The sequence below is a fragment of the Lutra lutra genome, chromosome 7 (genome assembly GCF_902655055.1).
Source record: "Lutra lutra chromosome 7, mLutLut1.2, whole genome shotgun sequence".
Taxonomy (NCBI): Eukaryota; Metazoa; Chordata; class Mammalia; order Carnivora; family Mustelidae; genus Lutra; species Lutra lutra.
In genome coordinates, this window is record NC_062284.1 from 20,517,747 (window position 1) to 20,531,428 (window position 13,682).

At 54.7% G+C, this 13,682-nt stretch overlaps 1 protein-coding gene across 6 annotated transcripts in view; it reads right to left on the bottom strand.

The window, feature by feature from the left end:
- APBA2 (amyloid beta precursor protein binding family A member 2) overlaps positions 1-13,682 on the bottom strand; it is a 252,681-nt gene that overhangs the window by 19,621 nt on the left and 219,378 nt on the right. For 5 of the 6 annotated variants that reach the window (XM_047738813.1, XM_047738809.1, XM_047738812.1 and 2 more), the window contains 3 exons: positions 4,146-4,291; positions 3,512-3,547; positions 215-301 (listed from right to left, as the gene is read on the bottom strand). In XM_047738813.1, the coding sequence (XP_047594769.1) occupies positions 215-301; positions 3,512-3,547; positions 4,146-4,291 (269 nt within the window). The remainder of the gene's footprint in view (positions 1-214; positions 302-3,511; positions 3,548-4,145; positions 4,292-13,682) is intronic. The other variant, XM_047738814.1, reaches the window with a different exon arrangement.

The window sequence follows — 13,682 nt, forward strand, 5'->3', positions numbered from 1 at the left end:
AGGGTTTTCTCGGTCCCCTGCAGCTTGCTCCAGATTTCACAGCCACATCCCATTCAAGCCGCGAGGTCCGCAGCGACTATCCTCGGGGACAGCACTTCAGCTCACTCCCAGAGGGAAAGTTCTCCCGCAGCCAGACCTCGTTCTCCTGGTTCCTGAGGTGGGAAGTTAGGGGTTCAATGACATGATTTTAAACAACGGTCTTTAAAGCGCTTACCTGTGTGTCTGCATTTAACACCTTGATCCTCTGGGTGGAGATGAAGAGATCCACTTCGGTCAGGGTCTGGGCATCCCCCTCGGAATTCTAAGAAAGGACAGTGGATACTGTTACAAATGAATGAAACAAAAAAACAAAAAGCAAAAAACAAAAACCTAACTTGAACAAAGGCCTGACAATTTTACTAATGACCCTGAGCGCCCCTAGAGGGAAATGCCTCTTCGGCTGGAAGCAGCCCTGGGAAATCTCAATTGCATGCCGCCTTCCAGCACAATCTCTAGCGAACTGAGTTCTAAAGGCAGTTTGCACAGGGCGTGAAGAAGGAGGGAGGAGACAGCTTCCGGAAGCCTGAGCATGGAGGGGGGCCGGACGCCTGGGGTCTTGGGTCCCAGCATCCAAAGCGCAGCCCCTCCACTCCCTAAAAAGTAGGCCTGCCTGCCGACGCTTATCAAACTTGGTAAAGGCACAGGGTCTGTGTACTCGGGCTGCACACATTTCCGGGATTTGGGATTCCAAATATCCCCAGAAATGGGGAAGAAATTTTCAAAGGCATTGGATTAGATCGTCAGCATCTTCTTCTGATTTAAATAGTCCTAGTTATGTCAACCCCCCAGCAGGCTTAATGCTGATCTTCCAAAAACCCTAAGGAAAGCAAGACCCCAGTAGGACTCAGTGCTGCCCTCCCAGCAACATGGGAAAAACCAGAAGATGCTGTCACACAACCGCCCCTGTTTTGTCAGCTCCTGGAGTGTGTTCATCTTATGGCCATTGCTTATGTGTCCATGGAATGTTCTAGAAGCTGGGTGAACTATTTATTCAGGGTCTGCTCTAAACCAGGACAGATTTTCATTGGTTTTTACAACCATGGGAATTTTAATTACTACTGCACAGTGGCAATGAAATACAAATTCTTTCAGTTTACCCACTGAGGTAAGAAATACTTCATGGTCAGTGGGAGCCCACGGTGACATATCTTCCTCTTCAAAAGAGCAGAAACTGTAATTTAATTCTTGGCTATGAAATTTGAAATCCAAAATTCCCCCGCTGACAATTCCTCAAGAAATCAGAGTTGCAGAGAGACCCTATATAATATTGATATATTTGCATTGCAGCCCAGTTTTAAAGGGAACAGTTCTTTTGGGCTTTCAGCCCACCCTGAGGTGACACTGCTTTCAATTGATTTTAAAAGAAGAAAAAAATACAGTTCAAAATAATGCAGTTGAAAATAGCAGGAACGTGGGGCGCCTGGGTGGCTCAGTGGTTTAAGCCTCTGCCTTCGGCTCAGGTCATGATCTCAGGATCCTGGGATCGAGCCCCGCATCGGGCTATCTGCTCAGCGGGAAGCCTGCTTCCCCCTCTCTCTCTGCCTGCCTCTCTGCCTACTTGTGATCTCTGTCTGTCAAATAAATAAATAAAATCTTAAAAAAAAAAAAAAGAAAATAGCAAGAACGTAGAGGAACTACTTTTCCTCTGATTTGAAAAACCAGGTTATATTCTAACATGTATGTCTAAGCACGTATGTCCACATGCTTTCAAACTTTACATATTATGGGATTGTTCCTCAAAACCCTCTTGCTTGAAAAAGTAGGTTTGGCCAGAAGGGGAAAAAAAAAGAAGAAGAAGAAAAAGAAGAAAAGTTGCAGGTGGACTGGGTTTTAGTGACAATTTCTGGAGGAAGCTCGAGTGCTGCGCCCTTGATGGGAGAAGAGGGACAAACGTGCAGGGGACTGGGCTCGAACTGGGGGTGAATGGAGAAAGCCAAAACCAGATCGGTATCAGGGGACAGCAAAGCTCGCCCCGCCATGCTCTCTGCTAGAAGAAAGGGGGTGTGTCAACAGCAGGAATCCAACAGAGGCCACCAGACAACGGGATGGGTATGTCTGTGGATGGGGAGCCATGACCCCATAATCACTCCAGGTTAGCTGTGTGGGGGACGCTGCTTCCTCCTGGTTCCAGACTCGTGACGCATCCTCCTCTCAGCGCTTGCCTGGCCAGACGTGAGCAGACCAGAATAGGAGCCCTGGGTTTGGGAAGAACAGCTCTCCAGGGATCTAACCAGCTTGCCTCAGCAAGTCTGGAGGCTGTTCCGGGCTGGACCCGCCTGCTCCCTGGAGCCCCTTTGGGCTCCCTGAATGGCATACTGAGGACCAGAGCCCCGCTCCAGCCTCCTGGTGCTTGGGCAGCCCAGAGTTGCCCTGGACAAACCAAAGCCTGGAAGCCCCTTTCCCTTGGGAGGGAAGCATACCCCAGCTAGCACTCTGCAAAGCCAGGCCCATCTCTACTGCCTGGAGGTGCCTAGCAGAAGGCTCGCTGGGAGGAGGGAGATGGGTGAGTTCCTTCCTCTCCTACAGCTCAAGGAATCCAAGGAGACACCACTGGGCAAAGAGCAAATATCATCATAGGGAGAGAAGTCTCATCACAGGAGGAAGTGAGCGCCCAGACCCAGAAAATGCTGTTCAGGTGGTGAACAGAGGATTGAATCTCTTGCCCTTTAAGCGACAAGCTTAAAGGGCAGCAAATCAGTGTCTTCTAACACCGAACATTTGAGATTTCCTATATCAAGAGGACCGAGCGTTTACTAAGTGACCAGGCTCACAAACAAATGACTGGAGGTCAACGTGATTTTTTTTTTTTTTAAGTTGGCTCATGCCAGAAACTCTGTGCCCCCACCCTTTTTTTTTTTAAAGCACACTGCTTGCTGGGCGTGGAGACCGATGCGGGGCCTCAGCTCACCAGCCTTAGAGCAAGACCTGAGCGGAGACCAAGAGTCAAATGCTTAAGCTACTGAGCCTCCCAGACACCCCGCAGCAACCCTTTCCAGTGGGGAACGCATCTCGTGGGCAAAGTGACCTTCTCATCATCATCCTGATTTAATAAATTAAGCCTAATGAGTTTTTAAATATCAGAACAATTTAATTGATTTTGTACGGGGGACCAAAGTGCTAAATGCATCACATGGTCGTGTCAAATGTCACCTGTAAAAACATCTGCGTGAAACAGGAACGTCGCGGCATTAGCCGTGTTCTAGCATGAGAGAGAATAAACAAGAAATCTGGAAAAAGGGCAATGATTAGATTTCTCTGTAAGTGGATGGCTAAAAATTAAAACAAAACAAAACAAAAAAAAAACCCACACACCAGTGTCTGTAGTTTGTTCAAAAGTCTACCATTTATCCACCCAGGGGCGAGGAAAAAGCTGTTTGCCACATGATGCGTGTTCCTGCAAACAGCACCGAACCCTCCCAAACTGCACAGGACGAGGCCCAGAAACCCAGGCAAAGCCCTCAGCCCTACACACCGCTTTTTTTTTTATTTTGGCAGCCTTTTGCATCCTCTGCGCAGCATGTAAGAGAAAAGAAAAACGGATAAAGGAAGGAAGAAAGAAAGGAAGAGAAGGAAGGGCAGCCAAGTTATTTTGGTCTTGGGGTCCCCCCGGGACTCCGACCCTGTGCTCAGGGGAAGCCCCCAACGGGGGCAGGAGGGGTGGGTAGCCACCACGTCAGCGAGCATGCACACTGACCACGAGAAGCCCCCACACGCGTCCCTCGGGCGCTGGGAATCACCAACAACTGCTTGGATCTGAGGGCGTGAGACGGGACAGAGTGATGCCACTGGCCGGGAAGTGCAGAGAAGCACCGGGCTCTTGGGAAGAGAAGCAGGACTGGGGTGTGGAGCAGGAGGGCCCGGGGTGCTGTGTTCTCTTCTCCAGACCACCATGATCTCGTGTCCCTGTGCCTCCATGAAGAAGGTCAGGGGACAGCGAGGACAGACGAGGGGCCCAACGTGGTTTCTCAGCCCCCAGGAGCTGGCAGCATCCATAGACCCTATCCTGCCCAGAGGGGGCATCTCCTCGGACCACCCGACCCTTCCCGCCAGACCCCATTAGTGTTGCTGACTTGGCCAAACCGGCGCACCGCTGAGCCCACCAGTACCTTGACCCGGCTGACGGCCTCCTGTGCCTGCATCATTCTGATGTTCTTGGAAGGGTTACGTTCTGAGAGCAGCTGGGTGGACCCCAGGTAGTTGGCAGCAAAGATGATTCCATCAATGAGGTCTTCTGGTTCACAGGGCCCTGGAACTGATGAGGGCACAGTTAGCATCCTCCCAGAGGACCAAGGAATAAGGTCGCAGGGACAGGGGACGAAAGCAAAGGGCTGACCCACGGCCCACCCGCAGTCAGCAGAGGAAGGCCAGTCTCCTTCCCTCATCGCCACACAGTGTGTGGTACACAGAAGAAAGCAAATGCAATGCCCAGGCCAGAAAAGTCCATATGCATGGCTCGGGAGGACAATTCCGGGACCTTGGGCAACTGTCACACAGGGCATCTCAGCCTCCAAGGTGACAACCATATGCTGCAATACCAGAGATGCACTTTCCCAAACTGGACAGCATTTCCATGCTTACCCCTGAGCCCTCTGGAAACAGGACAGAGAGCAGAAATTGCCCACTACCCTCCAGTTCTTCTGGGGCCTTCTCCTCCGCGTCTGTGCTGTAGGGCTCTGGTCCTGTCACATGCCCGCCTGGGTGGGTCCCCTCATTCCCTACACCTCAGATCCACGCTGGATCTGAGGTGTAGGGAGCTCTTGCTCAGCAGCTTAGGGAGCTCAGCAGCTCCTGCTCCCCTCTGCTGCCTCTAGACCAGTGCTGTCAATGGAACTTTCTGCCATGATGTAGAATGTTCTATCCTGGTGCTGTTTAATACGGGGACCGCTAGCCATGTGTGGCTTTGGAGTACTTGATCTGGGGCTACTGCAAGAGGAAATAAATTTTAAATTTCATGCAATCTAAGTAATTTACCCAGAAATTGCCACATGTGGCTAGTGACTCCTGTCCTGGACAGGCAGCGGTAGGTTAAGGTCAGCAAAACTTTTCTGCAGGGGGCTAGATGGAAAATATCTTAGGCTTTGCAGTCTGGGTCCAACGAGTCACCTCAGCATCCAGAGGACAAAAGCAGGCCCAGGCCATCTGTCTATGAGCAGGCACGTCTATAAGCAGGCTCTGGAAAACCTCATACATGGACCCGGGTAGCTGGGAGCATTTGGCCCTGGGTCCACAGCCCGTAACCCACAGACCATCACGCGGCCTTCCTCTGAGACCCACTACCTTCTTTTCCAAGTCACTGCCTTCTTTCTCCCTGCCTGCCTCTCGGCCAGACCCCTCCTTCTGAGGGACCTTGGCTCTGACTCTCAGGCTCCCCCTCACTCCAGGGTCCACAGGGCTGGCTGGCTGGTCTCCGTGGCCCGCGGCTCTCTCCGGAACCCAACCCTCAGCCAGCTGTGGGAAACCATGTTCTCCCCTCTGACCCTCTCTGCTGCTAAAAGCATCGACTTGCCAAAAGCCTGGATGCCACTGTCTACCAGTCCCATAACATCTGCCCAACACCCACGACTCCCTGCCCCACGTCCCACCTTGTGGGCCCCAGGGCCGCGGGATAACTCCAGCCACCCGCGAGCCTGCAGCTGGAAAGAGCCAGAGCCGCTCAACAAGGCAGACTGGTTCCTTTCCAAATTCACAGCCCCAAATACCCTCAGAACATGCTGGTGACCCTGAAAGGTGCCCCCGAGGAGCGCCCCCTCTCCCTCTACATAAGCACCATTTCATCCTTCCCTCATAACCAACTTACCCCCGAAGGCTGTCCCTCCCAGTCCAAGTGGGCCTCTCTCCAGTTCTGCCACTGCCACTGCCTCCTTCCATCCTGGACATGAGGATGGCCTTCAACTAGACCGTGTGAATAGCAGTGGACCGCCTGTGTCCCTCCAAAATCCTGATGCGGAAGCCCTCACCCCCCCAACCCCCACCCTGCGCCCTGCGTGATGGGATTAGAAATATGACCTCTGGGAGGTGATCTGGGAGGTCAAGGAGGGCAGAGCCCTCAGGAATGGGATCTGTGCTCTGATAAAAGGGACCCTGGAGAGCAGCCTTGCCTGCTTTCTGCCACACGTGGACACAGAGAGAAGGCCATCTGTCACCCGGAAGGGGGCTCTCACCAGAACTCGACCACATGGGTACCGTGAACTGGGACTTCCGTCCTCCATGGTTTATAAACCCCACAGCCTCTGGTGCTTGGTTAGAGCAGCAAGACTAAGACCTGAACCTTCTACCCACAGGTTACTCCCCGGCTGCCACAAGAGGGTCCTCTTAGAGCTCCCCTGCTGCAAACTGCATGGGGTCCCTCATTCTCTCAGGAGAATGTCCTGAGAGCCCCAAAACCCAGTGCTCCCATTCAGAGGTCTGTGCATGTGAGGGGACAAGGGCAGTTTCACTGGGCTCTGTCATCCCGACGTCAGCAGACCCCCGGAGACTGGGGCCCCAGCTCCGGCCCACATGCCCACCCCCGGCTCGGGCGCTGGGGCTCAGTGAGGGGCCCACTGTGAGCAGGCTGTCACCCCAAGATGGGAACGTGCGGCTGCCCTGACACCAGGCCGACCCTGGATTCAGGGCGGGTTTTTCAAATTACTTTCTGAAACGTTAGTTCTCTTCAAACCACAGGAGATACTGGCCCATGGGGAGATGTCTGGGAGGGGACCCGTGCATTAGGCTTTCACTGGAACAAGCCTCAGCCTGTGGACTTGCCATTAAAGCTCCAAAATTGGTCATAGCATGTGTCCATTAGCCTCAACTGGCTGCCTGAAGACCCCTCCCCAGGGGCTCACATATCAGACTAACAGCAGGGGACCTACTCCCCTCTCTCTCAAGCCAGCACCACAGCTCCTGCACTAAAGGCAATTTTTATAACGTGCTTTAGAACAAGGTCAAGTATTCTGAAGTTTGAAAGGAATCTGTTAGTAATAATGGGCCTGGCAGGTCCCACCTTAGGAACGCCCCAGGTCATGAACCACAGAATTGTGGGGGCCCTCGCATCCTGACACCACTGCCCTGGGGACCCCCTCTCTTGCTCCCCACTGACCTTGACAACCTCCCTAGCAGCGCCCAGAGGATGCACCCCTTCCTCTTGGGGGCTCAGATGTTTGTTCTAGGGATCTCAGATAAGTTTTGGGAGGCTCCCCCAAACCCTCAGGGAACAAACCGCCACCCCTCAGCCCCCCATCCCTCTCTGAGAGGCTCTCACAGCGCCTACGTGGTCCTCCCCCCAGGATGGACACCCCCGTGACTCCCACAGTCTGCTGGCAAAGCCTTTCCCCAAGTGCCTCTTCCAGCCCCTCATCTGCGTCTGGAGGAAAGAAGCATCTTCTGTTCCAGAACCAAGTGAAGAGGTTCTTTCAAGAGCCCTGGGTGGGGGAGGGGAGACAGGAGAAAGTGGGGCCTAGGTCTGGAGGGGGAGAGCTGCTCCTCTGGGTGGTCTCCCCACCACATCCTTTCCTCTGGGAAAGCTCTTCCCACACGGCTGGCATTGCTGGATCCATTGGACGCTGCCTGTGGCAGCAGACGGGTGGTGGTCCAAGTGCTCCACAGCCCCGGGGGTGTGAAGGCCAAGGAGGGGGGTGGGCACAGGGGGCCTTGAGAAGAGGGTATCAGGGGCTGGGTGGGGGGTGAACTCTGGGTTGAGGGCTGGTGGTGGGAGGGATTAGGGGGGGAGGTTGGGGGCTGGGGCCAGGTGGGCTGTAGGGCCCAGGGGGTACCCTAGCTTCTGGCAGGTTTATAAGTTCACCTTTCCAGTATTTAAAAGACACCCCGGGAAAGCACATGCACATGCATGTTCAGATCAAGCATTCCTTGATCTGAACCGTCATCACCGCTACCTTCCCCAAAGGTCCGTGCAAGTGGCCACGTGGAATGACGGTGCCTTCCCTTCTAGCCCAGCCTACCCACCGCCTCCCAGGCTGCCCACTCTGGCCTCCAGCTGGTGCTGGCTCTGGTGGGGCCTGCAGAGACCTGGGTGGTGGGACCTCAGTGCAGAGGACTCTGAGGGCTCCGCCCAGAGCTTCTCACTTCACAGAGAGTCCATCACGGGTCAACAAGCCCTCACCCCTCCACACACACATGTGCATGTGTGTACAAGCGCCCACACCCATGTAGGTACACAGGAGTGTCCACAGAGCTTCTCACATGGCCCCTGAGCCCACAGAGCCACCCCTCCGAAGCAGGTCTGTGCACCCACTGGGAGGTCCGAGACCAAGTGCCCACCATGACGTCAGGGCCCGCAAATACAATGAGGCACCCCCGCAGGCAGGCACCTTACACTATCAAGGTCATAAAGCCCCTCTATGACCACAAGCCCAAACACAAGAGAAAGAGGAGTTCCAAACACTGTGGAGACCCCAGAGGAAGGCCATCCTGGCAGCGGGTGGCCCGGCACCCCGTGCCCCCCCGCAGCAGGCAGGACTCTCAGAGAACCGAGGACAAGAAGGGTCCAGGAGAGGGGGCCCATTTCGGAGCCTACAACTCCCCAGGCCTCTGACCCGAGGACCACCCACCCCAGGGCCCATGCAGGATGCAGTGAGGGCCGGGCCGGAGCTTAGAAGAAGGGCTCAGCAAGCCACGTTAAAGTCATGAGCATTTTAATACGGCAACAAGCACTTGGGGTATCTGTGCGGGGGAGGGGTGCGGAATGGGCTGCCCCTCCCAGTTCTGCAGAGAGGGAAGGCACCTGCCCCTCCCCCTCCTGCTGTCAATGTTGAGGGACACTCCGTGGGGGCTTTGGGACAGCCACAACAAGGACTGGGACTAAGGCAAGGAGGTGCCCTCTCTTAGAGAGCTGAGGAAGAAAAGCAAACAAACAAGCAAGGTCTTCTCAGACAATGAGAATTAGGAGGCAGGAAGCAAACCCCGGTGTGAGGGGGACAGGGGTGCAGCCTGCATCTGATGAAGAAAGGGAAGGCTGCTCTCAGAAGCCACGGTGAGCACAGACCTGCGTGATGCAAAAGGAAATCCTTGAAAAGGAGTGTGTTGTTTTCTGGGAACCCTCTTGGGGTCTGAAGGGAGGTGGGGACAGCCCTCTAGGGTCTCACAGAGCCTGCCCATGGATCCAGGGACACGGCGGGAGTCTGAGCTCTTCCAACTGTCCTGCTCGAAAAGGCTTTGTGCCCTTGGAACAGTCATCTCTCTCTCTCTTTCTGGGGGGGGACTCAATTTATTCACCAGTGAAATGGGGTGAGGGGGAACTCCTGATTTCTATCTTCTTAGGTTTTTGCAAAGGTAAGATTAATAGGATGAGCTTCATAAATGCTAAAAGCATGTAAAGCATAAGGCATTAGTTAACGAAGTCTTAGATTTCATTTCCACGTAAGTCAAAAGACACGTCATAGCACTTAGACGAGGGAGGGCCTCAAGCACCAGATGAGGGGGGCAGCAGCAATGCCAGCGGGCAGGGTCCAAGGCCAGTGAGTGCGCTCACATGGTCTTGTGGGCACATGGCCTGACAGCCCACCGAGGCTCAGACAACAAAGGGACACCATGGTCACACTGATGTTAAGGGACAGAGCAGCGGCCATACTCAAAGGCAGCCACATCTGGCACAGTGACCTCCACTGTCATTGACGTGGGGAGTCCCCACGCTGCAGGTACAAAGTGGTACAAATCTCTCCAAACCTGGTACCCTACGGGGCAGGGGGAGGTGCCAGATTTAAAATCCCTGGAGCTGAAGTAGGGGACGGAGGGACAGAAGGAGATCCCAAGCAGCCCCCTGTATCCGGAATCGTGTTCAGAGCCCAAGGGCCTGCAGAGGCCCCAGTCCCATCAGGTGGGTTCTGGGATTTCGCATTGCATACACGCCCCAGTGACACTGAAGAGCACCCCTCTGGGCAAACCTGACCTTCAGCACACAAGCCCTCCTCCTCCCCTGTCATCTTAGGAGCAAAGCTGCTGAGATGCCAGGCCAGCACCTGCTTTCCCCGGCAGGGCTGGCTCTTTACAAAAAGCCAGGTCCCAAGGGCAGGATTCCTGGTGGCTCCTTCCATCTCAGGCACCTTGGTCCTACCTCTGGAGATGACAACACCCCTCCAGCTGGCCAGGGCTGGCCAGAGTAAGAGATGGGAGGGGACAGCTGCAGAATGGGAAGGGGTGTGGAGGGAGGAACCCCTCCCTGTCCATCCATCAGCAGCCCTGGTGTGCACTGTGGGCCCACTGGCACCTGTCACTCGCTAGGGGAAGGCAGGTGTCACCCCCACAGAGGGAAAGAGGATGGCCAGTCCCACAGTGGAACTTCCCACCCTGCCCCTCAGGGCTTCTGACTGAAGTGTGTCCATTTTTGCTATCTTATGCCATCTTCCCCTCAGGCCTCATTCTTTCCAGTAAGTGTAGTTCCCATCATTTGCTGACGGTCACCCCATACATAGCAGGGCCAAGCCACTTGTCCTCCCTGCAATGACCACTACTGACCAGTAGATGGTGCCACTGTGTTCTGCAGGAAAGTCCCGCGGTCCCAGCAGCCATGAGGTAACTGCTGGCCCACAGCGCCCACACCCTCAGCCAGCACCCATGGCCTGGGCCTAGACAATGGTCTTCACGCCCTATCTATGGGGCAGGAGTCGAATGGCTCTCTGTGGAACCCATCGCTGGGGGTGGGAGGTTAGGCCTTGCCTTTTGAATAGACTCCCACCCTCTGAGGCCACTGTCCTTTGTCTTTCCCCTTGCAGCTCGCCAGACCTTTCTGAAATTCACATCCTCTTTCAGTCTACGTCCCTGAGTAGATACATTAAAAGCTGCTCCCCCAGCCCGGAATGAGCCCCAGCAGATCTGGGAACCCAGACTTCTGTGGGGTACGAAGGGCATCCATCCTGGGCAGTGGGGTCCACCGCCAGCACCCATGGGCGCCTGCTCCCTGGGAAGAGGCCGGAGGAAGATTCCGGTCTTTGTTACAACTCCAAAAGACGCCCACCTCCGCTGCCCACCTCCGCCGAGGCTCTTGTCATCCCTGCCTTGCTCTTTCTTTCAAAAAGGAAACAATACAAAACAAAGACGGTGCCTTCAGCTTCCTGCCTGCCTGTCAGACCCACTCGCACTTGCACACTTATTAGGAAGCAGAGAAGAGTGGCCGGTGTGGGGAGGCGGGCGTCTCAGGCTCACAGACACCGCTCTCAACTCCGATCAAGAAATGCAGAACCACAAATCACACAGCCTCATGACGATACTAAAGCAGCGGGCCCTCTACGGCTAGGCTTAAATTGTTCTTCTTTGGCTCAACTCTTGAACTAACCCTAGGCCAAGACCACCAGAGGGAGACAGAACGACAAAAGAATAAAAAGGTTTAAAGGCCATCCTGTGTCCTCAGAGAATGACTGCTGACTCCTGTTTTCTTGTTGTGACCATACAAACGTCAGCATATGCAGAACGGAGCTGCACAGTTTGGACATGAAGAATAGGCTGTGCCAGGCTCCTTCCTCCTGAAGGAAGCTTCTGTCTGAAATGTCTGTTGGAAAACCTAAGCCCTGCAGACCTCTCTGAGCAGGGAAAGGCGTGAGAGGTCCAACAGGGTCATGCCTTGGAGCCTCTGTCCCTGACACCTTTGGGGGAAATTATCTTGAAGGTGGGTGGTGGACAGAGGCTTCCCACAACTGGCCTGGATCCAGGTGATCTCATTAATTTCAAGTCCTGTGCCTGCTTCTGCTTGCCTCCTGGGGAGGGGACTGCTGGGTAGAGCCAGAGCACAGCAGAGGACAGGCGTGTGAGTGTGTATCTGAAAGGTCACTGAGAACAGCCCTCACCCCTGACACACCAGACCTCTGTGTGTAACAAAGGTCTAGTTCTACTCGGTCCTCAACACCCTCATGAAGCAGATCTCGGTGTCCCAATTTTACAAATAAGGACAGTGCCCATGGGGTCAAATGACTTTGCACAAGACCACTGCCACTGATTCAGGTACTAGGATTTTTGAGCCCTCCCATGAGGACAGAAAATGTGGAGCTCAGAGGCCAACATCAGTCCCACAGTCACCGAATAAACACATCAGGATGGCATGTGGTGAAGCCATGAAGGAAGGACGCTGTACCTGTGAAGAAGCAATAGGGGAGTATGACCTTGAGAAGCTGGGGGTAGCTGCTCTCTGAGCTGAGGCCTGGAGGATGCGAAGGGATTAAAAAATCATAGAGGGGAAAAGAGAAGAGAGCTTTCCAGGCTCAGGCAAGGGCAGGTGCAAAGGCTCTGGGGTGACAGAGTATAGCACCTTTCAAAAGCTACAAAACATGCAAACTGCCTGGGTGCATGGAGCGGGCCAGCATTTGCAACAAACTGAGGCTGCAGAGAGAGTGCCAGCTGGAGGCGAGGATCCTGGGGCTACACCAAGGACTGCCATTGCAGAGTACTGGTCAGGGACGTGGCCCAACCTCTCTGTCTTTCCAAAGCAACTCTGGCCACAGAGAGGCAAACCACAGAGGGGAAGAAGGGAGAGAATCCAGGAGGCTACTGCAGCTGTCCTAGCAAGTGAGTGAATGAGTGATGATGATGATGATGATGGCGGTGGTGGCGGTGATGGTAGTGACGGTGTGGACCAGCATGATGATGGTGTCAGAGACAGCGACATACTGGATCCACTCTGGAGATTCAATTCCACAGGAGGAGTGCTGGGAAGCAGGTTATACCATGGGATGGACAAAGCTGCAGCTATGAGAAGGGGATGCTGGGGAGGGGACTGGCCTTGGGGGTGGGTATTCTGCACATCTAGATGCAGGAAACTGGGAACCTTCCAAGGCGCTCAGGAGGCAGCTGGACTCAGGGGTCCTGATAAACTGCGTGTTGGTGCAGACACAGAAGAATCATCAGGGGAGGGGGACATGGTGGGGAGAGGTCCTAGGACTCAGCTCCACCGAGCTCCAGCACCCTGTGCCCAGGGGCAGGTTCAGCTGTGCCCATGCTGGCAGGAGGAGAAAGGAGTCCTTGCGTTTCTTGTGCACAGTGACCAGGAAGCCAGCAGTGATCTCGGAGAGCCAGGCAGAGGGTTGCGGCATGTGGTGGAGTGCTGGCTATGGACACGTGCGGGCCAGGACGGACGCTCTCAGAAGCCCACAGAGGGGAGAGTGGAAGATATGGGAGAGAAAACACATCAAATTGGGTGAGGTTCACAAGCACAGAGAGGGACTGGTCTCAGCTAGGAGGAGGGGCCGTGGCTCTGAGGAGACAGGACAGGGAGGAAGGGCTAGGAGCAGGCCAAGTGCTGAGGCCACACGCCAGGCAAGCCACTGAAATGAGGGCGAGAGCTGGTCTGGGGAAGGGAAGCTGCGTCAACAGTGGCTGAGGCAGGTGGGGATGAATCTCAGAGTCATGAAGTTGGACCTCAGGTCAGACCTTCTACGGACAGACCTGGGGCGTGGTCTCTGGGCTCTGGCAGGGCTCCACCTGCCCTGAATACCAGTCCCCACCCACACACACCAGCCTGTCCCAGAGCCAGATAGCCACCACTGCCGTGGGCTGAGCTGGGCCTCCCAGAAGCCCCTGTTAAAGGGGACCCCATAAGGGGGCTACAATAAAAGAGAAGATGCCGTCTGAGAAACCAGAGCCTCGGAACATTCACTGGGGCGAGGGTCTGCCTGGGGCTGCAGGACAGGCTGGGTCATCACCAAAGGAAAGGATGTGAA